Source organism: Leuciscus leuciscus (assembly GCF_965113295.1).
Source record: "Leuciscus leuciscus genome assembly, chromosome: 10".
NCBI classification, from domain to species: domain Eukaryota; kingdom Metazoa; phylum Chordata; class Actinopteri; order Cypriniformes; family Leuciscidae; genus Leuciscus; species Leuciscus leuciscus.
The window spans coordinates 31,402,501-31,429,218 of NC_138734.1; the positions used below are offsets into that span (position 1 = coordinate 31,402,501).

The 26,718-nt window shown below is 36.2% G+C and overlaps 2 protein-coding genes and 1 long non-coding RNA gene across 3 annotated transcripts in view; 1 reads left to right on the top strand and 2 right to left on the bottom strand.

Annotated features, from left to right (window-relative positions):
* hipk2 (homeodomain interacting protein kinase 2) overlaps positions 1-944 on the bottom strand; it is a 96,327-nt gene extending 95,383 nt beyond the window's left edge. The window contains exon 1 of the mRNA XM_082181594.1: positions 583-944. Within this exon, the coding sequence (XP_082037720.1) occupies positions 583-601 (19 nt within the window). The 5' untranslated portion in view covers positions 602-944. The remainder of the gene's footprint in view (positions 1-582) is intronic.
* LOC309508267 overlaps positions 1-26,718 on the bottom strand; it is a 224,346-nt gene that overhangs the window by 151,610 nt on the left and 46,018 nt on the right. The gene's annotated exons all lie outside the window — the stretch shown is intronic.
* Positions 3,554-26,718, top strand: part of tbxas1 (thromboxane A synthase 1 (platelet)) — a 69,976-nt gene continuing 46,811 nt past the window's right edge. Inside the window, exon 1 of the mRNA XM_082182795.1 lies at positions 3,554-3,712. Coding sequence (XP_082038921.1) covers positions 3,612-3,712 — 101 coding nt within the window. The 5' untranslated portion in view covers positions 3,554-3,611. The remainder of the gene's footprint in view (positions 3,713-26,718) is intronic.

The window sequence follows — 26,718 nt, forward strand, 5'->3', positions numbered from 1 at the left end:
AGGATTAGTCACCATAACACTGCAGTGTATTAGTTAGTCTAAAACCATTACAACCCATACTGTGCATTATCAATACCATAACAAGTCACATAATAGTAAAATAAGAAAAGAGTAAGTGCAAATCCAAGATGTAAATACTAATTTACAATCATACTGCCTGTTTGCTCCATATCCACTTTTCCCTTTCAGTTTCGTATATTAACAAAATAGATCAATTATCTATTTTACATGGTATGAACATACAGAAAACAAAGCCATCTATTATAAAACCGTGATATTTTGTAATGATAGCCTCTAAGAATAAACATTAGGTGAAGAGACAGCACTGCACAATGAAACAGAGGGAGGTTCGCGGTTTCAAATGCATGTTAGTCTTAATCCACAATAATCCTGGACGAATTCAACAACTAGTACATAAATATAAGGTTTGATAAATAATGATAATTTAACAAAATCATTCTCTCTGACACAAGGTAATAAACCTCAGACCCGATGGTCTCTCTGCAGAGAGAGTGAATAATGTTAGTCAATTATGTGCAGGTCTGACATTAATTTCACCCTCGTAAAGGGAGTAGATCTTACCTTCGTATACAGGGGCCATCGGTGCAAGGATTACTGTTATTCATGGCAAAAAATGAAGCGACAGCACTGTTCACAACTCAATAAAAATCTGCCATCTTGAGCCGCGGACAGAATCGCTGCTGTCTCCTGCATTACTAACCCAGTTCATCGGGGAGAGAAAAAGGATAAAAGGTTGAAAAATCACATCCAGAATTTTTATTTAATAATCGGCCCCGGGTGAGTGATGAAAAAAGGATGTCAGCAACTTAACTCCACGGGTCTCGATGCTGTTTTGGCTCCAAAAGAGAGCCAAATTGCAGGTCTTGGCTTCAGCTGGTGATCATGTCTGTGGAGTGAGTGCCTGCAAAAGTTGCAATGAGAGGAACGAGCGAGTGTGGAACGGAGCGACTTTGCGTTGTAATCGAATGACGAGACAAGCGATCGTGTTGAACAGGGTCTCTAAATCAAACGACGATCTACTCGATCGGGTTTATATTAGCCTACCCTTCTGAAAAAAAGCGAATTCTGTCAAAATACCACTGACATGACATGTACTGATTCCTTACTTTGATGATTACGTGGTATAGTAATGATATAAGATGTTAATACCGTGGTACTTTGATGTACTGAATGAATGATACAGTATGCATCCAAACGGATTTCAATTTTCACAGATTAAGCTACCATAATTGTACCAAAATTACTTAGTATGATACCATACCCATATATTTTTATTTTTAATGCTTCTACTGCAACAATAATAAATAAATAATAAAGACTATTAAAAAACATTGACAGATATTGTTGTAAAAATATATTTCTCTATTTTTAGGTGTCCGACTATTATATTAAAAATAACGTGTATGATTAAAAAACGGTAAGATTTGATTATTGCATTCAAAATATTGATTGTAACCAAGGTTGGATGATTCTGCCTGCTATGAACTGTGTGATTGCCCAGTGATGTCACTGGAATTACATAATTGCGCAGAATAAAGTCCATAAGAATGGGATTATAGAGATGTAATCTTGAGCCAGAATCTCTTTAACATTTATTACTCTCGAGATTTCTGGAACCATATATCCGTTTTTAATATGCCTACATAATATGTGCATTTCATTTTGAATAGATTTAAAATGTATTATGACAGTAAATGCTGTAATGTAACATGAGCTGGATGCATCCAGCTAATTATGTATAACATATATTTGTATGTTTATTATTAAAGCTAAATAATAATAATAATAATAATACTGATAAAGGATTAAATAGATTAATACAGAAATGAGTTATTGATCAGCTAGAACAAAACAAAACAGTGATCTTCAAGAGGTCATGCAAGTTTTCCACACAAAACAATAGGCTATTTTAAAATGCAAGTCAACCAAATATAGCTATCTGTGGCAAACGGGCTATAAACTGACGCAATATGAATTAACTGTTTTATGAAATTATTTTATAGTATGTTATTGTATATTTTTCAGTAATATATTTAGGAAAAATAGCAATTAAATGTGGGGATAATAACTAAACATTAAATTTCATGCTCACTTTTCTTGCTTGACAATTTATTTAGTTTAAATAAAGAACTGTACATTTCTATTTTACTAGTCATCGATGCAAACTACAAGTACCACAAGCCATTGCGTGGGAAATAGTAGGGTTTTTTTCCCCAGACGCATAAAACTGTATGATAAAACTACAAGTTCCAGAACGCCTCCGTGTCATCGCAAGCGGTTGTTGGGTAACGCAGGGTAAGCGCGTTGTTTATATCATTCATTATCGCGTTCACCTAATATTTTCATAACACTGTGACACCCCAGATTGACTCGAGAAACCGCAAAGATTGTTAGCAGAGAACATGATCGCTGCTGCTCAGTCATCTTACGTAACTGCTGTACGGATTTCAAAACAACGGGGGAAATGTGACATGACATTGAACTTATTCTTATTTTTTTATATTGGAGCAATAGTAACACAGTGTTGCCACTACATTTTAATAAGCAATCAACCCTTGAAAAAAATTTAAAAATGGACGAACACAATATTTATGTGTTTTTTTTTCTTTCTTTGTTTATGTGACAATCATGACAAATCATGCACATTAATACTCTTTTTACTTCAGTTATTCGGCTTAATATATTCCTCATGATAATTATTGTTATATGTCTTATCTCTGTCTGACCAGTACGCATGTGATATTTGGCCCTTTTGCACATTGGTCGAAGTCCTTAAATGGTGGAAGTCCTTTCGGTGTTTAACAGTTATTGATAATATAATGTCAGCCACGCTCGCAAGAACTTCAGCGTTAAACTTTAAGAGGATGTAATTATTAACAGAATGTAAGCATTCTTTAAATTAAGCTGGTGTGCTCTGGGAGGTATACAGCTCTTGTGGAAAATTCTGTCTTTTTAGGCTACATTTCCTTGGAGATTTACTGCACCTCCACACTGACTTGGAAGAACATCATCACAATGTGTTTTCATCTCTTGTTTTTATTTGTTTAGTTAGCTAGCAGCTAGCTAGCTAGCAGAAGCAAATATAGACTGAAGCAATATTAGCTATGTTGCTTTATGCAGTTAGCAGTGTAATTCACATAATTTTGATTTTATTTGGTGTGTCTTTGTGTGTTATGTCTTTATATGGATATATAAATTAATGAATGAATGTTAAATTGTCATTATACAAGACAGGTAGGTAGCACTTTATTTTACAGTCAGTTCCCCGTACATACTACGTACTTGTAATAGTAATTGTACCAACCCTAATCCTAACCTTAACCCATGTAGTTACCTTGTATTACCCAGTACTTTCTTAGGTACACATACTGTAAAAATAAAGTGCAACCTTATATATGAATTTACTTGTCTTGTTTTTTTTTTAATTAAGATCTGATAAAATTGTTTATCTGGGGGATTGTAAGCTCACTTTCATATTGTGATGTTACAGTGTGTAGATAACAAATACTTTGAACTCTTAAGTGCATTGAGTGTGGCATCGTCTCTGTGTGCAGAAAGCCAGCGGTGAGCTGAGAGTCACAGGTCTCATCATGCAGCCGTTAGTTGACGTTCTGAAATGGTTTGGAGTCGAGGCGAGTGGACTCTCAGTGTCTGTGGGCCTTTTCTTGCTGTTCCTTGGCCTCCTTTACTGGTGAGTAAAACAGTTTGATCATGAGGTTTCCACTTGCATCGCAAACATTTTTCTCAGATTGCAATAGCAGATTTCTTATGCCGATGTTTCTAACGGCATGGTGGGAAATGCATACCACTGTGAGATCCAAACAGCTCGGGCTTGTTTTCCTCAGGAGCTGGATGGAATGATCTGATCAAATTCCAATAGCACGTGTATCCGCACTTATCTTTTAAGCGACTTTCTGTTTGAATGCAGCCAACATCCTGATTCAGTTCACATTTGACAGTCATGCGAAGGCCAGGCTGAAAGAAATTGATAGTTTTTGCCCCAGGAACGCAACTGTGGCAATAGTAAATGCAGAAGTAAAAACCTTAAGATAAAAAGACCACTATGGCAAGCCGTTTTAGCTTAAATTGTACCCAGCGTTACTCGTCGTAATTGCATTTTTACTAGTAAGAATGCAATTGCAGAGCTCTTTAATTCAATTCTTACTAGTAACAATTTAAATAGAGAGCTCTCTAATCCAATTATTACTAGTAACAATTCCAATTAGAGAGCTCTCTAATTCAGTTGTTACTAGTAAGAATGTAATTGCAGAGCTCTTTAATTCAATTACAGAGCTCTGCAATTATACATATCTTTAATTAATATTTTTACTAGTAACAATTCAATTGTAGAGCTCCGTAACTAAAAATTAATGGAAATCAATGGAGACATACGACTAGTAAAAATTCATTTGTAGAGCTCTCTAATTGTAATTGTTACTAGTAAGAATTGAATTAGAGAGCTCTGTAATTGTAATTGTTACTAGTAATAATTGAATTAGAGGGCTCTATAATTGTAATTCTTACTAGTAATAATTGAATTGGCGAGCTCTCTAATTGTAATTGCTACTAGTAAGAATTGAATTGTAGAGCTCTCTAATTGAATTCTTACTAGTAAAAATGCAATTACGACGAGTAACGCTGGGTACAATTTAAGCTAAAACGGCTTGCCATAGACCACAGGTTCATCGATCAGTAGCATCACATGATTATAGCTATAAAAACATTATATAAATATTTATATAAGCATTTCTAGTATATACTTACATTTCTAGTCAATTAAATACTGTATTAGAATCTATAAATAATAAATAATAAATAAACAAGACTGCAAATCATATAAAATGATTTCTAAAAGTCTGACTGGAAAAGTCATAATGAAGTCCTGGAAATGAAATTGTCAAAAATCAACAAGAATCCATTTTTTTATGTGGTTATTATGACACATGGATGCCTGGAGGTTTAGTCATAGTTTCCACATGGTAATTCTGTCAAAACTGAGCTATTTTGATTTTATTTCTCTTTGTGAATTGATTACTGCATCAATCTCCTCTGATCTTGCAATAGTGCCAGTTATGCCTTTGCAATGTTTAAAGATGATTGACACAGTATGCATTGACATCTCGTGACAGTGTCCGATTTTTGTTGGTTAGCGACTAAACGTGTCCTTTTACTGAAACAAGTGTATAGAACTTTACTAAGAAAAAAGTGCAGTGCTTAAAAAATAATGCAGTGACTTTAAACAAAAGTGCTCAGTATTTAAATGAAGGATCATTTCAACACTGCTCTTATAATGCAGTGACTCAGGCTTGTGAGAAGCTGATCAGAGTTGCAGGTCTCTATTAAGGTTATATTTAGTTTTCCATATCAGAACTTAATTGCAGCGTTGGAATCAGTGAATTTAATTACAGCCATTTTTACAGGACTTAGTCATAGTCACACCCTTCTTTCTTTAACATTTAAACCGTCATCTTTAACAGAGAAAGAGCACTGAAAAAAGACTTTCTCATGTTGTCAATAGCAACAGGAGTCCTCTGAACAACAGCTTGCAGGGTAATTAAGGGTTATGAACTTAAGCCAGTCTAAAAAGATAAGCAATGTCTTAACTTCCTTTTAAATACTGTGGTTTTCTTATTTTTTATTTATGTATATATCCATTGTGATGCTTATGTAATGGAGGGCATCACTGCTATGTTTCGTGTTACCACGACTTGTGGCATCATACAGTATAGTATTACAATGCTATTCAAACCCTTGGGGGAAAACACTTTTAGGTCAACTGCAGCTCCAGCTAGTTTCATTTAAGGTAAAATACATCTAGAGTTTATTTGCTGGAGTAATTTTTTCCAAGGTTATCTAAGAAATTATATTATAGGTTACAAAAGGTTTTCTATGAAATTTCAATTATTACGAAATGATACCAGTGAAATATCAAAGAGAAATGGCACCTTTCAATACACTTTGATGATTATAGAGCATTAAAGACATTTCCTTCAAGATATTGATATTCAATACACTGTATTAAAATTATATTTTTAATTTCAATTAAAACATTTTTGGGATAAATAAATGAATTCATTTTTGTTATAAATGTACTGTCTTTAAAATACATTTATTTTAAAAATACAGAAACAAAATTATCTGAAAAAAGTAAACATTCTGAAGCATTGGATGACATCCCACGAATATTTAATAGTAACAATACATATATTTTATTATATTTTTAAATATGATGGTTTCATTATAAATATGGTGATTATCTCCCAACTTAATATATGATACTTACCATCTGAATCTGACCATGTCATGTCAACAAATGGAAAAGTCAGCCAGCTGTTTATTATAATGTTATTTATTGTGCCTTTCACCCTGACAGCAGGGGCGCCTTTTACCCCAAATACCATACTTTTACATAGTCGTCCGTTATTAAAAATATTTTTGCTTTAATTACCTTGAAATTTCCCTGAAAAACTATTACAGTTTTTTTTTTATTCACTTTGGTACTATTTTCACAAGTAAGGTGTCCATTTTCAAAACTCTTAGTACGAAAATCCAGACTGATCACACTTGTAACACAGCTAGTCATTCTTTCAAAACCTGATCTCATGCTTTCATTACAGTTATACACTTTTCAGTCCACATAATCATTGTTTCAAACACAAGATTATTGTAATATGTAATGAGAACATTTGGTTTAATCACAGAAACACAACAGTATGATCTTCTTTCAATTTAGTACTTTTAACAATCAGTTCATTCAACAGCAAACAATGCAAGATACATGTTTCAAATCACCGTTGTTGCTGAAATAATTACAGTAATGCAGGCTATAGTTGCCACATTAGAAGTAATTGAATCCATAATGTTTGTAATACTGTAGTATCTATCCAGTGTGTTATCAAAAGGTGTGATGAAGTACAGCCATGAGGTTCTGTGCTAACAGAGTTTGCTGGCAATACAGTAAATGATTTCACTCTATACCATTTGACTGAATCTATACTGTAGTGGACCTTTACAGATGAAGTAATTCGGCAGTCTCTACCATGGTAATCTGTTTACAGTATTGCATACATACTGTAATGTAAAATGCTGTATTTGATGCCATCTGTCTCCCTTCTACTGATGCATCTCTGATCAATCTGATGTTTTACAGTCATAAAACAGTTTCCTCTCCCTTATACTCTATTCTGCTTTACAGTATTTGCACAAATGGCAAATTTCTCTGTATCTTTCTCTCTCTCTCTCTCTCTCTCTCTCTCTCTCTCTCTCTCACACACACACACACACACACACACGCGCGTGCACACACTTTGAACATCATGGTGGTTATTATCTATAAATCACTTATGTAAAAAGAATTCATTACATTTGGTTATCCATATAAATTGCAAACAAGTTCTATAGAAACTGTGTATTGAATCAATATCTATAGAAATCTATAGATGTACCAAATGATTCATTGATTAACCATTAAGATCAGTTGGATTAAATAATAGACACATGTATTAAACTGAACAAGAAGAGATGCAAATCAAAAGTTTGATAGTAAGAGCTTTATGAAAGGCAGTGACTGTGAATGAAACATTTATGTAGATGAAACACTTATTTTGTGTTGTGAAAAGGATACTTTGTGATTTTGAGTATTGTACTAACACAACTGAAAACATGATGAAATGTTTGAAAAAAGTGCACTTTTGATGATCTGTTGTGATATTAGCACTAAGAGTTTTGAAAATGTACACCTAACTTGTGAAAATAGTACCAAAGCGAAAAAAAAAAAGAAAAAAAACTGTAACAAGACATTTGTCTCAAAATGTACAACATTTTAAAAAGCATTAAATATTAGATCAAATTAGTGCATAATCAACTTTGCGTTGCTGTCCGCGATCACGTCAAGGATCAGCCAAATGTCCACGTGCATCATTAAAAGTGGTTGTTAAGAAAAGTGCTGAGCTGAATTTTTGTGTCATCTAGTGGTTTAAAAGAGAATAAAGTCAAATGCGCCTTTTACCCCGGTGCGCCTTTATCCCTGTTGGACCCTATATATTACTGTAAATATGATTTTTTTTTAATTAAAGGGATAGTTCACTTTGAAATTAAATTTTGGTATGTTTTAGCTTACCTCAAGGGCATCCAAGATGTAGGTGTCTTTTTTTCCGCAGTAGTTTCAATTTTGATATTTTTAGGTCAAACCGTTCTTGTCTGTCAGTCATATAATGCAGGTCGATGGTCACTGTCTCAAAGAGCATGCACAGAGTCCAAATTAAAACAATTCCCCATCGTCCAAATTAAACAATTCCCCATTGTAAGTACACATTGATGGCCTAAGACACGAAACGAGCGGTTTGTGTGAGAAACCGAACAGTATTTATATCGTTTTTACCACTTATACACAGCCATGTCGAAGTGATCTGATCTGACGTGTACGCAGACTGGTGCATAGATATATACACACTAGATGTTGCCTTGTCTACGGCAGTTCATTAGAACGAATGTCTTTAAGGCGACATCTAGTGTATATATCTATGCACCAGTCTGCGTACACGTCAGATCAGATCACTCGGACATGGCTGTGTATAAGAGGTAAAAACGATATAAATACTGTTCGGTTTCTCACACAAACCGCTCGTTTCGTGTCTTAGGCCATCAATGTGTACTTACAATGGGGAATTGTTTAATTTGGACGATGGGGAATTGTTTTAATTTGGACTCTGTGCATGCTCTTTGAGACAGTGACCATCGACCTGCATTATATGACTGACAGACAAGAACGGTTTGACCTAAAAATATCAAAATTGAAACTACTGCGGAAAAAAAGACACCTACATCTTGGATGCCCTTGAGGTAAGCTAAAACATACCAAAAATTAATTTCAAAGTGAACTATCCCTTTAATATTATTTACATTTCAAATAATGATCAAATAGGTACAACATTGCAAACATTTTGAGAACGGATAGTGAAAACAAAATAAATGGAAAAATAAAACGGCTCATTATATATATTGTTTAATTTATCCTCTTGAGTTTGATTGGCAACATTTTTTGAAGGTTAAGTACCTTTTTTTTTCCCACTGTGAATTTGTTTATCTGTTTGTTTACAGAGAAAAATATTTAGAGGCAAAAATATTAGGCCCTGTGTTGCACCGTATTTTTGGTAGTCTTAGATAACATTATCTAAGAAATTATATAATAAATGATAACAGAGGAAAAATTGGATACTGATCAACTGCTTTTTCCCTCCATGGGGTACAAATGCTGTCCTTACAGCAGTCTTACACACACACACATACACACACACACACACACACAAAACAAGTAAATTCCTGTCTGTTGGCAAAGGCACGACTGTCATTCACAGTGGACATAAAGAGGTTAGTTATGTAAGGGCTCACTCACTCTGTCGCTCACAGTGCAAATGGAGATTTGGGGATGAAACCTTTCTGCAAAGGGTTAGCTATGACAAAGAGAATAAATAAAAAAAATCTGGATTTTATGGAGGGTATATCAATAAGCATTTTGGGTTGGTCCCAAAACAGAAATAAGCCATATTAGAGGATTAGTCCCTGATTTGAAACTTGAATGCACTGTTAAATATAAGCCTTGTATCCTTGAGATGCATATCAAACACATAAACTTAAACCACAAAAGACGCAGTGTTACGGAACAAAACTTTCTAATCAATAGAGGAGCCAAGTCTCTCCTCTGAGGTCATCCTTGTGTAAAGAAGGCGGCTTGCAAACGTTATTTATTTGCGTCAAACTTGCAATTGATATGGTAAGTTCCCGGCAATGCAGCAAAATATGGCTAAATGTGCTTGGCAAAACACTATAGTTTGGCAAAGGAACCTCCTGAGCATTTCCAGCACATTTCATTTTCCTTTAGACAAAGAATTGATCTTCAGTGCAAAAGGTTATATAAGAGGCCAGCTTGAACCAGTAGTTTCAAGGGTTTTACAATGACAGGGCCTTCAGAGTGTTTGCAATTGCCAGAATGCGAGGAAAGCATGATTAGCAGTGAGCTGAACTTCTTCTGAACTCTGTCCCCTTCTGCTTCATTACGCATAAACCCATGATGAGAGGGGACTGGAGACAGTCGCAGCGTCACCTTCTCGAATAAAGCGTTAGGTTCAGCCCTCTGCTTTAAAAAAAATGAAAAAAGAAAAGGTTATTTGGGTAACACTGTAAAAAGTGATCAGTTGACTTAACTTAAAAACATTTTTGGAAGAATTTGCCTTAGAATTATTAAGTAATAAACTAAGTTAAATTAAGTTATGTGTACTTGACAGTTCCACATAACTTAATTTTTTCAATTAACTGATCACTTTTTACTGTGAGGCCAAGAAGATCAAATCTACATTTGGCCAGTTTATGCAGATGCCGCATTTAGTCCGTAAGTGCTGAGAATGCAATGTGCATTTTGCGTGTGTATTGCGTTATGAATCGTTTTTTGCAAGTGACATCCAGCTTGTGTAGCGAGAAACGTTTGTGTTTGCATACTTGCGTATGCAAGTTTTCTCAAGCTTTAACCTGTATCTGGTTGTGTAGGAAACTAGGGATATTTATTTTGTGTATATAGGATTATTGTGCCAATAACACACTTTGCGTCCAGATGCATCAAATATTATTACTAGTACTATTATAAAATGTATATATGTATATGTGTGTGTGTATGTGTGTGTGTGTGTATATATATATATATATATATATATATATATATATTTATTTATTTATTTATTTATTTATTTATTTTATTTATATTTTTAAAACAGGAAAAGATTAAGGACAATCGGGCCTGGCTCAGTATAAAACTGATTTTCAGCAGGTTCCTGCTCTGCAGAACATAAAAACCACATACACAACAACGCTCACACACTAGATAGCTAGAGACAACAACAGACACACAAACCAAGATATTGGGCAACAGGAGGGGCTATAAAGCCGTCTCAATGGTCACAGACATACCTGTCCATTAAATGGCGAGCAAATGTTATTTTAAATAGTCTTCTTGATGTGATAGTTCTGATGTGCTGTGGGATCTCATTCCAGGTTTTAGTGAGCACATAAAAAAAAGATCTCTGTCCATAACAGTTTCTATAAGCCGGTAAAGGCAAAAGTCCATTTGTAAAAGATCTCGTAGTGCGCTCAGACTTTGAGCTAAGTTTCGGAACCAATTCGGTTAGAGCAGTTACAGTGTGTCCATTTGAGATTTGATAAAACAGGTTTATCCCATGGCTTATTTTATAGTTCTGAAATGTCAAGGCATTACACAAAGATAGTGCAGCACAGTGGTGAGTCCAGCCTGGAAGCCTGACATGGATCTTATGAGCTCTATTATAAAGTCTTATTACTCAATAATCTCATTTGTTGTTAGTGACCAAACAGGTAAACAATACGACAAACAAAGTGGACAGAATGATGGCATGAAGAAAGGTTTTTGAAACAGAAAGCAACAAGTATGGTCTAATTTTGCTATAAACATATAACTTTTGGTTTAACTTTCTGGTTAGGGTTTGAACATGTTCTTGATAAGTAAGATGTGAGTCAAGATAGACTCCCAAATACTTATATAATATATAATATAGTATAGTATATAAAACATTTTATTCCATTCAGATGAATTTATTTGACCGTCTCTCTCTGGTTTAAATTAATTTAATTGCAATTAATATGCAGCAAAACAAGACCTTTAGAATGACGCATTTGTAAGTGTGCTAGATTATTGCTCTTTTAATTTAATAGCAGAAATCTTGAAATATAATTAGGTATATTTCCTTTGTCTCATTTCTACTTGCCTAAATTACAACTTAAGTAAAAAGTGGCACGGCTTATCCCACTCTTCCGTATATGAAGGTTAATAACTTAATGTATATCTTCTGTTGTCCCTCTGTCTTCATTACATTAAAAATGTGTCTCCATAAAGACTGTGAATTCCCCATCTGTGAAACCTGAGAAGTTTGTTTTCCTCCGGCATTGAACTTGCTAATCCCTCTCACTTAACACACTGTGGATATAGGGGCCTTGTGACCATGACCGAATCTCTCCACTGGCAAGGCTGAGTGGAGAAGATGACATATTCTAATAGATCCTCTCATAAAATGTAAGAGTCGAGTGCGAACCCATCTGTCACCCTCTGGACTCTGCATAAACATCGGGCACCACTTCAGAGAGGTCATGCACTTACAGTAGATGTGTGACATCTGCTGTGTGATATCTTATGGATTCTCTCTGTTTCACTTTATTGCTCTTCCATAAGACAAACTCTTTTAAATTCATTCCAGGAGTCTATTAAAACGCTTAATCCTCATGCATGACGTTATTAAACAATTTTAAACAGCCTGAGACGTTAGGTTATGATTCACATAGAATTAAAAATCACCCTACGTGATCTGTATTTACGTTCTCTCTCTTCTCAAGGATTGAGGTCCTACAGTAGCTGTGGTATTGTGGTTACAGTTTGGGCTGGCAACTGAAAGGTTGCTGGTTTTATACCACAAGAATGAAGTGATCACCATTGTGCCCTTGAGGAAGACACTTAAACCCAGGTTGCTCAAAGGAGATTGTCCCTGCAAAAACTTCATGACACTCTTCTGTGCCGCCATTGAGTGAAATTCATGCAAACTGATTCCACTGGCCCTGGTGTGGCAGTTTTCTGACGATTATGTTGTATTATAATAAAAATAGTCTGGTTCTAGATGCTGATTGGTTAATACAGGCTTCCATGACAGGGACTATATTTTGTAACGGAAGGATGTGACTTTTAATGAACCATTAATTATTTATGAATGAATTTTGTGTTACTATTGTGCTGAAGAGTGGAGCTTGTAGGTTGATGAGGGTTTCCTTAATGAGCAATTGCTGTACTCATTACACTAAATACAGTAAAATATTCTACCGTTCAAAAATGTTTTTGAAGTCTCTTAAGGCTGCATTTATTTGATCAAAAATACAGTAATATTATGAAATATTATTACAATTGAAAATTTCTATTTTAATATATTTTAAAATGTAATTTATTCCTGTGATGTTCAAGCTGAATTTTCACCATCATTACTCCAGTTTTTGGTGTCACGTGATCCTTCAGAAATCATTCTAATATGCTGATTTGGTGCTCAAAATAATTTCTTATTATTATCAACGTTTAAAACAGTTGCAATGCATTATATTTTATGGAAACTGTGACACATTTTTCTAGGATTCTTTTATGAATAGAAAGTTCAAAAGAACAGCATTTATTTGAAATAGTAATCTTTGGAAGATTATAAATATCTTTACTGTCCATTTTGATCAATTTAATGCATCCTTACTGAATGAAAGTATTATTTTTTCTTTTTTTTGCTAAATCTTACTGACCTCAAACTATTAAATGTTAGTGTACTTTATGTATAGTTTTATTAGGACTTAGTGAGGTTATTGCTACACATGGTAATTGATGAAGTCGAGGAAGTCCCAATGTTTTATTGTTTCAACAAATTAAGTTTTGACTGCAATGTGGCCCATGCCTTACAATAGATTTTAGCCTTTTACTCTTAATGCTACTTGTACTTTATTGGTTCAGTATAGCGCATTTAAGACCATTTGGCTCTCTGTATGTTTGCTTGAACTAAAATTCCTCATTCCTAACTGCTAGTTTCAGTCAATCTCTCTTTTTACCCTCAGTGCAGTGAAATCCCACAGTGCTAGATTGTCTGTTCCCTCTGGGTCCTCGGTAGCCCAATCTAAGTGACTATCTCTGCCCTCCATGTGAAAGTAGAGGCTGTGTGCCGACCATTCAATGCTGATTGCATCAAGCTGTGGACAGCTGACTTGGCAGTGAGGCACTTGCACACACTGTTTGACTTTCTTTGTCATTGGCCAGCCAGTGGAATAGTTATTGTTTAATTGAGGGCCGTTGGACAGCTCATCCATCACAGATGTTAATCATATCAAACATGCACACCTCCCCGAGAAGCTGCTACGCTCCTCCGTTTCCACGGTGACGGGCACCTAATAAATCTAAATATGGTAATCTACTCTAATTTCACCCAGATCCACCCTCCACTGTAAATGAGCTCGCCGCCGCTCGCAGTGCAAGACCGCCGCTAAGATAGGCCCGCTAATATGGAAATTGAGTACCCTAGCACACACCATTAAAGTCCGTAACCAAATTGTCTTGACACCTCATGCTGCAGATGTGAGGAGGGAGAGTTATACGTAAATTAAATCTCAAATTGCACAACTGTTATTCGATTATGAAGTGACGAAAGTCAGTAGTCGCTTTCGTCAGGCTTTTGGTTTGGTTTGCGGTGGCACTGTGTTGTAAAGCGCCACAAAACGACTGACGAGACCTCCTGCAGCTTGCATTAATTCACTGTCATTATGATATGATTTCGCATTAGATCATCTTTTCATAGCTGCTAAAATTACTACTTTTTTTTCTGCCTGTGGAGTCTTATGGGATTAATGAAGTACAAGTGGAGTCTTGAAGACAACCTTGATTAGAGAAGAAGTAGAGGATATTTTTACCCTTGCCACCAGATTTAAAGGGGACCTATTATGCCCTTTTTTATAAGTCTCAGGTGTCCCCAGAATGTGTCTGTGAAGTTCCAGCTCAAAATACCCCACAGATAATTTATTATACCATGTTTTAAATGCATATTTTTGAGTGGAAGGGAAAACATTCTGTTTTCATGCATGTATCTTTAAATGCAAATGAGCTGCTGCTCCCCGCCCCCTTATTCAAAAGAGGGTGGAGCCTGTACAGCTCGAGCCTCGGATACTCTGCCAAAAACTAAAACATCTGTTTGGTTTTTGATTATCATTTCTATCTCTGTCACGCTCATGTGACATTGCAGCTCTTCATCATCATGAAAGTTTGTTATCTGCATGAGTTTTAAAGCGATATCAGTCTAAACACTGCTGACACGCATTTATGTTCAAACACCATGTAAAAGTGAACTTTGCATAATAGGTCCCCTTTAAAGGGGTGGTTGATTTTGATTTCACTTTCTAACTTTAAATAATGTGTAATGTTGCTGTTTGAGCATAAACTGCATCTGCAAAGTTACAGCGCTCAAAGTTCAAAGCAAAGGGACTAAAATCGCTTTTTAAGGACTACAACAAACGGCTGATAGGGACTACAGGACATTCTTCCTGGTTTAGGGACATCATGAACCCTACAATTTACATACACCCCACCCCCGGGAACGCGATTTATAGATTATCATGACAGAATATGCTAATCAATGACTAGAAGAAAACTACACATAAGCTACACAAATTCATCACCTAACCATCCAGAAACGTCCTGTTGCATTCTACATGTTGTCACTTCTTTTTGAGTCTCTCCATCATTGTTTGACTCTGGTTTGAACATAAAAGGCTAAAAGGTCTTGAAATTTTCAGTGCATGTCTGTGTGAGTGCAAACTGTTGAAGCTCCGCCCTCTGTGCCGGGAGCAGCAGCTCATTTGCATTTAAATGGACAGACACAAAACGATGTGTTTTTGCTCACCCTCAAAAAGTGAAAAATTTTACATGCTATATAAAAATATCTGTGGGGTATTTTGAGCTAAAACTTCACATACACACTCTGGGGACATCAGAGATTTATTTTACATCTTGTGAAAAGGGCATTATACCACTCCTTTAAATTACTTTTAATGTGAAGAGTGCTTTCATAGACTTAATTTTAAAGGAGTAGTTCATCAAATTTGAATTATGCTATTATTTACTCGCTCTTATATTGTTCCAAACACGTATGACTTTCTTTCTGATAGAAGAACACAAAAGGAGAGGTATGGAAGAACTTTACACTTTTCTATGAAATAACAGTGAATGGAGATTGAAGCTTTCAAGCTTAAAAAGGAGCATTTTCTGAAGTCATATTATAGCTTTGTGTGAAGAAAACAGACCAAAAATTACAGCTGTTATTCACCTCCAGTGGGCTGATAGCTGACTGGATCGAGTAAGCGAGTTGTAAACTGGATCAGATCATGAATGAATCATTCAGATAAAAGATTCATCGAAAAGACCAGAGTCTAAAGAACAGTGTGTTAAATTCTAATCTTTCTCATAAACTCAAGAAGAATTAGTGTGGCAAGCAGTAATGTTTAAAAAAAAAAATTGGATGAACTATTCCTTTAAGTCATTGTACTTTTACATGATGTCTGTGAGTTTCAGAATGATACAGAATCTCTCAGCCGTCTTTAACGAGACGTGCCGTAGTCCCTGCTGAGGGCTGGAAATAGCACCATGTTTTGTGTGGAAAGGCTCGGAAGAACAGGATTGGGTCCTGGGGAGGTGTTATGGAACCGGAGGGACTCGCATGACTAATGCCGATGAGAGAGATGTCACAGCAGGCCCGTTCACACTTCTATTTTAGCGCCATTTTTCAGCCTATTTTTGGTTATTGTTGTCTCACAGCTGGATACACATGTGCACCTGCACACACAATGCACTTCAGCAGTGAGGAGGTGACAGGCCAAGATATACTCCTTTTCAAAGCTGCCTTCTCTCTTGGTTTATTCCTTTTCTCCCCTTTCTCTTCACTTTAAATAAACCCGTTGATGAATGGTTGACGATGGTTTGGCACCGAGAAGACACGTGAACTCCTTCCTCTGTAGTCTGACACATACTGAAATTATAACAAGGAATACGTGTTTGTGTGTTTAATAAAGGCTGGTATGCTGATTTGTAAGTGCACATCGCATAGTGATGAGAGGAATTAGAAGTCATTAAAAAAAACCTTTAAACTCAGTGAGGGGCTTTTAACATGCAGCCATTAGTTTGCATAGCACGACGACACGGGTTGGTAAACAAGGATATCTTACATCAACTGTGTGGGTTGGTTATCTCTTCTACAGGCGGCACTCAACAATCCCTCTGGGTACAGTAACGGCACAAAACCTTAGTAAAATAGATGTCTACATGAATCCATCTCCAGTTGCACACAAATCAGCTGTAAATATCCCAAGCTCCAAATCGTTCAATAATAGCTATTTACTGACTGTCACAAAAGCTGCTTGCTGTTCGTTCGATGATTTGCATCAATAGCTAGAACATAGTATCCGTTTGAAAGAGGTTTATAGACCCAAATTTGTGTGTGCATATGACCAAAAGCTTAAAGGCGCTCCATTAAAATTTTGTTCATTTTAAACAAAAGTTACATGATGAGTCAATACATCACTCCTTTTTCCAAAACATGTTTTTGTCTTACCCTGATTCACTATGGTAAGCCTATTATTTGTGCCAATTATTAAGTGTTTATGTATTAGACCTGAGGGATGGTTTTCACAGGAAATAGCGTATATACTGTACGTCACTCGCCCGTGCGTGTCTCGTCATATCCGTTTAGAGAAAAGTTGCTTCTACTGCTTTGATGCATGTGTGGTGGGAGTGGCATAGGCTAGTTTTCACAACGAGCGAGAAAGTTTTACATGGCGCACGCCAAATCTCGAACCTCCAGAGAAAAACCCATTTTAAAAAACGCCAAACAGAGGAGGGACATGGTTTGTAATATAACGAGAATCAACATTGGCTTGGCTTTTCGGAGATAGCAAGATCTGAGGGATTTGAAATGTTGTAAAAGTGACGCAGAGATGGAGCTTTTATTACTCACCAGCTGAGTAAGGTATTTTATTATACAGATAAATTGCCGTATGTACCTCTCTAACAGAGGCCATTGTAAAACATTATCTGTGTGAATTTATCTTGCATTATCTTTGCAATAGGATCATTTCATTTATTGTTGATTATTCAGTATGGTCTTCAGCTATTCAGATTGAGATCATTTCCATCTAAACTGGTCATATCTCTTAAGCCTAGTAGTGAATGTTTTATGAGCAGTAGGAAAACCATATTCATCCACACAGTTACGCAGAGCCGAAGCGCAACCAAAACAATGTTCTTCTGCAAAATGCATGCAGTTTTGTTTTTTAACTGCTAGAGGGCCAAAAGTTACATAGTATACCTTTAAAAATGATTCAAATATTTGTAATGTTGGTAATGCCCATAGACCCAAGGAGTAGTTGCCCATAGTACATGACAAATATTAAAGTAATTCACCTAATTTTATTATTTTATTTGGAACATGGACACAATCCAAAGGATATGATTGTTCATAGTAAATAAATAGAAAAACAGTATCTTTTATATAGACCCATTTTGATGGAACATTTATTCAAGAACTGCTGCGAAGATAATGATAGAATACTGTTTTTTGACTATATAATGTATTGAAGTAAGCCTATCAAACTATTTTTATTTTATTATTATTATTATCATTGCAATCACACTAATATATAAAAAATTGCTTTAGAATTTTTTTTTTTTTCAGGATTCTGAAGCATCTACATTTTTATATTCCAGATGTAACCATCAGAGACTGTGTAACTACAATGTAAATAGATATACAAAAATGTATACCAGTTGACACTCTTCTACTGGTTTAACATTTCCACAAATTTTCATACGTTTTGGGCAAGATTTTTTTTAAAGAAGTATCTTATGCTCAACAAAGCTGCATTTATTGGATCAAAAATACAGTAAAACAGAATATTGTGAAATATTATTACAATTTAAATTAATAACCGTTTTCTGTTTTAATGTTTTAAAATGTCACATGATCCTTCAGAAACCATTCTAATATGCTTATATGCTGCTAAGATCAGAGGCTTCATTGTGTATGACTCTGAGTCCAGCATATGATTGATTATGTGACAAAGGGAGAATCTTTGAAATGCGTAGCTGTGAGCATGTGTCAAACTGGACGTCCCTGTATGAATGACTCAATGACACAAATCTCTGTCCCCCTGTGGTGTAAATCAAGCTTTTAATGGTGTTTATATGTCTATGTGGTGTTTTTAATATGCTTTAAGAAGAACCATGTGCAAATTCAAAAGTCAACACCATTGCTGAGTATTTTCATCTTAAAACTGCAGTGAACCAAAGAGTCTCAAAAACGCAGTTTGAAATCGCTGGTGTTTGTTACGTCACAAACTACCTTGTAACCAATCACGTCAACGTCTGAATCTCTGAGCTGGTGTGAGTGAGTAGAGGCTAACTTGCATTCATAGCACCGCCACGCGTATGCTTAATGAGGCAAGGGTGTAGAGTTACATTCAAGCTATTTTAAGGCATGAAAAAAAAAATTTCAAGGAAAAAACGTTTAAATATGTCATTTTGATGATCAAAGATGAGTTTTAAGGGATACAATTTTTGACTACAGGGGGACTTTAAGAGATTTTCAGGTTTAGAAATATTTTAGTCTGTCATGTCAGATATTAGTATTAGACGGTAATGAGGAATCATAATTGCCACAATATACCCGGAGTTGATACAAGGTTTATGCAAACATCAGAATTGAAAAATTGTCTCCCTTTTAATTCATTAGTTAAATTTTGAATTGGCCACACCACACAAGAAGTTGAGTTGGAATGACAGGAAAAGGAATTCATAGAAAATCAATGCATTCTGGGAACTGTATTCCCAGCAATGCTCTTCTGGCTGGACTTCCAGCATGTGCAACCAAACCCCTACAGATGATCCAGAATGCTGCAGCTCGTCTTGTCTTCAACGAGCCCAAGAGGGCCCACGTCACTCCTCTGTTCATCTCTCTGCACTGGCTACCTCTCGCTGCTCGCATCAAGTTTACAGAACTATCACAGGCTCAGCTCCCTCCTACTTTCACTCACTCCTACGAGTCTACATCCCTACCAGACACCTACGATCGGTCAACGAGCGACGTCTCGTGGTTCCATCACAGAAAGCCACAAAATCACTTTCCAGAACATTCTCATTCACAGTTCCATGCTGGTGGAACGCTCTCCCCACCCTCATCCGGAATGCAGAATCCCTGACAACATTCAAAAGAGAGCTGAAAACCAATCTCTTCCGTGAGCACTTAACCTTATAGAAAAAAAAAAAAAAAAAAAAAAAATTTCCTTTCCCTTTGAAACATCACTTATCAGGCTTATGCTACTCTGAATAATACCTGAACTTCGTATTTTGAGCACTTCTTGCGTTGTTGTTGCTTTTGCCTCTTTATGATGACTCGCTGAATTTTGTCCTAATTTGTAAGTCGCTTTGGACAAAGGCGTCTGCTAAATGACTAAATGTAAATGTATTCATCCACCATTCTCCACAATAGTCAATTTATTCAATATAATTTAATATAAAATTGTCTTTGGCATTTCTAGTTGAATTTTGAATTTCGGTTAATTTTAATTCTGCTTCTGTATACTATTTTCAATTCAAATTCATTTCAAATGTAGCAACTGAATTGGAATTAAAAGGCAGTCTCAACTCAGTTCTGAATAGAGCACTACCCCGCGATGTTAATACACTGCACAAAAAAAAATTAAAAAATAAAATGCCCAACTCATATTTAGTAAAATTTTTGCATGGGCTTTTGAGTTTTACTTGCTTCTCAAAAGTTGAGAACTTTTTTATTGTCAATTCACTGGACACATCATGTAAATTAAGTTTAGTTTTCTATAAATCTTTTATTTATTTAATTTAATTATTATTACAGTGCACCAGTATTAAAAAACAATCCTTATACACACTAGATATTCTGTGCAAGTTAATAAATGATACAATTATCCTTATTTGATGCTATCTGCAGTTCACGAGTCCAAATTGGCACGCTACTTGTGTTTAGAGGTGCATAACCATGAAAAGGATATTTTAAGAGATCATTATGACGTGAGATCAGATTCTGTACTAAGACATAGGCTACTCTCAAACATTTGAAGGGCCGTTTGCACTTTAAACATTGCTTTTCCATTTACACGTTTAAATCGTGTGTTTGTATACATTTATACTTAGTATTTTAAACTCATTTGGCCCTCTGTCCTGTGTTTGTTGTTAGCTGTGTGTGGATCGTAGCGCCTCCTCTTCCACAGCTGATCAATCGCAGAAGCTCTCTGCTCCCAGAGATAAATGTGCGATCTGAGCTCACTATCGCGGCGTGACCGCCAAGCATCTGATCCAGGTCTGGGTACTCCACAGGGGTGCTCGTCCTCTGCCCACCATTAGACCGCTTAAGCAGTTTTGGGCATCTCTTTCCCACACACTCACTCAGTAGCCCACCCAGGCCCACGGCACCATCAGCAGACTATTGAGCAGAGAACTGGCGAATCGTGATCCATGTGACTGCAGCTGCACACTGTGTGTGCACGTTAGTGTGTGCGTGAGAGCAAAAGAAGGGAGTTCGTGATTTTTGCGGCAATGATAAAACTCCTGTCCGATGGGCTAATCCTGCATGAATCAATGCGCTTTTATTGGTGGCCATTTTTAATAGGCTCTTACAATAGAAAAGAAATCAAATGTGTCATGGATGATCAAGAGAGACACTAGAAGCAGCTCGGAGCAATTATAGCCTGCGCTTTTATGCCCGGCAGGATCAATGTGTGCATCTGAGTGTTTCAGGAGCTGTTTGCTGATACTAACTTAAAGTCTGTCTCTGTCACACAAACAAACTGTCTGCTACATAAACTCTGCTACATTTCCATAAACTGAGATTGAAAGTATGTTAGCATTGTGGGATGCTGTAGCGAGTGAATATTGTGTAATTATGAGTGTTTGTGATAGACATTGAGAAAATAGTCTCGTGTATCCAGAGTTTTATTATGAGCATAAAGTCTGCTGGTGATTCTGGTCGTAATAAAAGTCTGATCGTAATATACGATTATCTATAAAAGATAAGTGTGCATCCATAGTTTATTTTGTTTTTACGGATTGTTTAATGACGTTTAAGACAAGTTTTTCCAAAATGGGCTGTATCGTAAACGTAGGCCTATATCAGAACAAAACTCAAATAATTGCACAGGAAGTGTACAGAAAACACTAAAGAAATTTGTGCAAAATGTTGAACGTGTGTCAGTCTAAAAATAGTAAATTTGCTTCTGTATTTTCTTTAGTATTTATGAATATTTATGAATATTATCAGATGGTCAGTGAAAGGACTGTGGGCGATATATTTAAGTTGTAATGTCACAAATAATTGTATAAATAACAATGTGTTCGCTGATAGATGATAATCCAACACATAAAGATTGGTAAATAACCTTTGAAGTCCCATCTGGAATGAATAAAAAAAATTATTTCACCGTTATGCCTTAATTTCTCCATAATTACCCCCAGGTCAAAATTTGAAAGACAAACAAACTTTTGTCCCAGAAAGAAAGAGGAAGCTACTTGCTTAGTCTGTTTTTCCCACAGTACACTGCAAAAATAGTTTGCAAAAAAACATTTTTCAATAGAGAACTTAATTGAAAGGGAAAACAAGTTTATTTTACATGCCCGATTGGTAGATCTTTTGTTGTTGTTTTAAGCATAAACTCATTTCATTTCAGACTTATATCTTGTCATTTTGCTTCTCAAGTAAATATATCTTGATTTAACCATTTTTAGATATTCATACTGGAAAACAAGACTAAATACTGAGTAAGAAAATCATGTTTTGCAGTGTATTTACTTTTGTTTTAAGTGATGTTGGCAATATTAATTTTAATGCTATGATATCCAGTATAATATGAGTTAATAGGACATATATTTCAGTTTGGTGGTGATGAAGAGGTACTTAAAGGTGCAGTAAGCGATTTCTGGTTAACGCTGTTGATATTTGAAATCCCCAAAACAAACACGCCCCTACCCAAATGGATCACACCCCTATCTTCATAGGCGTAATTTGCGGGTGGGACATGTCCCCACCACTTTTTGCCAGGGTCGATATTGTCCCCATCACTTTTTAAAACATCTCGCGGCACAAATGTACCAATTCTACAAATAAATAAAACATCTCCAGTTAACTGGCAGAGTATTCATTTTGTTTATTATTTAAATAAGAGACGATCTAGCGCTGAAATGTGTTTTTTAAATCAAGTGATCAAAGTGCTCGTTGCAGCGATCAGTGGCGCGGATACAGTGTTTTCTCGTGTGGCTCGCGCACACGCCGCACTGTCTTCACTCGGACGTGCGCTTCAATCCGTTGCGGATAATACTCGCTATTCGTTCTGGTGAAATCACAAAACATAATGCACACAGACGTGTCCCTGCTGCTTGATATACAACCACTGACGAACATAATCGGTTTTGATAAAAAAAAATAATAAAAAAAAAACGATACGAGTGCGGATTAGAACCCATAACCTCTGACACGCTAGGCAAAAGTTCTACCACTGGACCATTGAGATACACGTTGGTCAATTAGGCGGATCTATGTATTTATTCACACGAAAATTCTCGGCACTGACAACATATATCAGGACAGGTTACATCTCATTAAATTACAAATTAAACCCCATGTAGCCTACTATTTAAATCGATTGCAGGACATCGTAATGTTATTGTACATACATCTGATTTAACATTTTATTAGCAACCCCCACCCCACCTGTCCCACCCACTTTTTAAAACAAAGTTACGCCACTGCCTATCTTGATGACTCCGCCCCCACATTCACGTATGCATTATGTAACATATAGCATCCACCATAGTCATTGCGACTATGGTGGAATCTGCTGTGCCTGCCGCCCAAGGGTATGATGTCATCATAAATGAAAGCAATTTGTGTTACTAGGATAATTCAGGTCAATGTCTAATTGTTATTTCGCTCCTCTACTCCTTTGATGGCAAAGTAATCTCTATCATCCTAAAATACAACATGAACAGCTCCCAATATAACACGATAGTCCAAGTAACTAATATATTACAAATGTGACAAGATTAAGGGGTTATAGCAATCCTTAAAAGGGGAACCAAAAGAAAAACAATATAATTGAAGTATGTTATCTCACCTTGAGCAGAATTTGTGAGCTGATGCTTGAAACGGGCGTCGGATGAGGTTTAGACGTTCTAGGCTTATATTAATAATGCAAATGAACACACCAGCGAAGATGAAACACGAGTATATTAAAGCAAAAGACAGCATATCTTAGGTCTGTGAAACACAGCAAAACCAACGTTACTCGCGTATCGAGAAGAAATAAAACAACCTCGGCGTCCGTTTTCAGGCCTCCCCGCTCCTTAAGGTCTCTCCAGCACTGGACAGCTTCTCCGATATTAACACGAGTCCTACCTCTTGCCTGATAGTAACCCTTCTTTTTAAAGTTATATTCCCGCGGCCTTTTCCTCTTCTTCCTTTTTTTCTTTTCTCTTTCTATAGTCAATCTGCTAATGTCTGTCTGTGCACTGAGCTCTCTCTCCTCCCCCATCATGAGTGTACACGCCCCTTACTGCTGATTGGCTACAACAAGTGTGTTTTGGTGCTCGGTCAGATCCACTTTTCAACAGCGTTTTTTAAAAATCACATACTGCACCTTTAAGCTTTACTTATGGGGTCGTGTGAGTAAGTAAGGTTGGAAAATACTGCCTTAAAATGCTATCTACATAGGCAGCTAACTAGTTTTAGAAACGGATCCACAGTTTGAGCATCTTGATTCGTTATCAGGAAACAAAATTCCTTTTTCCACTACTGAATCTGGACTGCAACTTTTTAGTATCTCACCCTTCTTTCACCTCACAATGTATCTGTCCTCCTTCATGACACTTTTGGCCTTAATGAGAACATTGGCTGGCCTGTTCCTTCCAACCTCTTTCTGAAAACAACACAGTGAGTCCCTTGCTGTCAGTCAGACATGGTTGTTTCAATCGCTTCTTCCCTTGAAAGGACTGTTCGCTCACCCCAAAGTTACAGGTCACCCCAAACACATAAATTTTAATGACTTCATGATGTGCAAGTTTAATCCAAAGCCCGGCAAACTATAATATCAGCCTTGGAGACAGTTGTGTTTGTGAAAGAGTTCAGCTGTGCTTTGTGTGCACATACATTTTTTAAGTTTAAACATGTTTGATATGTTTGTGTCGGTGGCCAACAGTGAACCTTCCTTACCTTGTAGGATCTTTAAAATTTGAATTTGGGAAGAAAACAGAGTAAGGCTTAGATAAATATTTAACAAGGAGACTGGATGTGAATTTTAGTGGTATTTTAAGGACTGTCTTCCACCCTGGCCTTTTCCCAGTATATTTAGCCTGTGGCACATCTCTCCCTCTCTCAGCCCCTGGCACAGGGCTCAGAAACGGCCAGGCGTATTCACTGATAAGCTACATCAACATCTGTTTATCTAGCCTGGAGAGACACAGAGGAGATGCCTCGCTGGATTTGTCAGTCAGCTCAGGCTCACATTGAACCTCAATTGATTGTCATGCAGTGGTGTGCTGTCTTGTGTAAACTTATTTATTGTGCTGTAGGTCTGTAGTCAAATAATTAAATGGACATATACTGTAGCCTACTATACAGACATACTGTAACATTCAAAACACATGCATACACTACAGAAATTGAGCTGCAAAAATGGGTTATTCAGATAGCATCATCGTATTGGCATCAGAATCACAAGCACGTTAAATTGACTTTGCACATTTACACGTCAGCATCTATTCAGTGTTCAGCAGCATGACCAGCCATGATATACGCATACGGCAATGTGAGCTACAGTATGCCAGTAAATAGATGTTATTCAATCATAATAGTTATTCTCATATAGTGTATAGAACCACTTAAATCTTAAAAGGGACCTATTATGCCCTTTAAGTCTTGATTTTTTTTTTTTGAGGTCTTCTAGAATTGGTTTTCATGCTTGAATGTTCAAAAAACATAATTTTTCCACATATTTTACATTATTTGCAGCACCTCTCTTTTTAGTGTGTCTGTAACGCTCTGTTTAGTCCCGGTCTCTTTGAAGCTTCTGAAAACCACAGTGTGCTTTGATTGGTCGGCTGGACCAGTGTGTTGTGATTCAACACACTAATAACACAGCTCAACCAGGCATCGCCCTTTTTTGCGTATGCCTTAAGCGGGAATAATTTAAATTAGGAATATTGTGACGTGTGCCAAAAGAAAACTCAAGACTATAATCGAGGCGTTTCAGAGAGTTCAGATACAGTGCTTAGTGATATAGAGAAGAACTCCCTTAGGACTGGACTTTTGGACTTTGCAACTTGCAACATTACACACTAAAGAAAGTTAGAAATGTAACAAAAATGATCAAAAAAAGTATAATAGGACACCTTTAAAATAATAATTCACCCATAAATGAAAATTGTCATTTACCCACCCTCATGTCGTACCAAACCTGATATTGTTTTTTCTGTTGCTTGGATCCCAATCTTTTGCAAAATATCAAATTTTATGTTCCACAGAAGAAAAAATTATACAGGTTTGGAATGATTATGACAAATTATTGCAAGATTTTAATTGGTGAATATCCTTTTAAATGCATAGTAGCAAAATCAGCCTGTTTAATTCATCTTAATTAAGGAAAAGAGTGAAGGTGGATAATGTTCAACTAGTAATATAAAACTAAAGTGTTTTTGCTGCAAGAAACTTTTACTAACAATTATAAGCAGACCTGAGTGAGAAAAATTGTCAGTGTATATCAGAATTATTTAAAAAAAATAATACTTTTAAGTGCGTTTACAGTTCTTTTTTAAAAACCTTGTAACTTCCTTTCCTAAACAGCATTTAAGGCATTATAAACGTGTTCCCAACATGAAGACAACATTATAGTTGTGTCACAAAAGCGACACAGAATACGTCTACTAAGATATCTTGTTTTGAATGCATTGCATATATAAGAAAGACCTATAATGCAACATGTACAATTATATCCAAGATAGCGAATAAGTTAACAAATATTGAAAATATATTTCAATACTGAAAG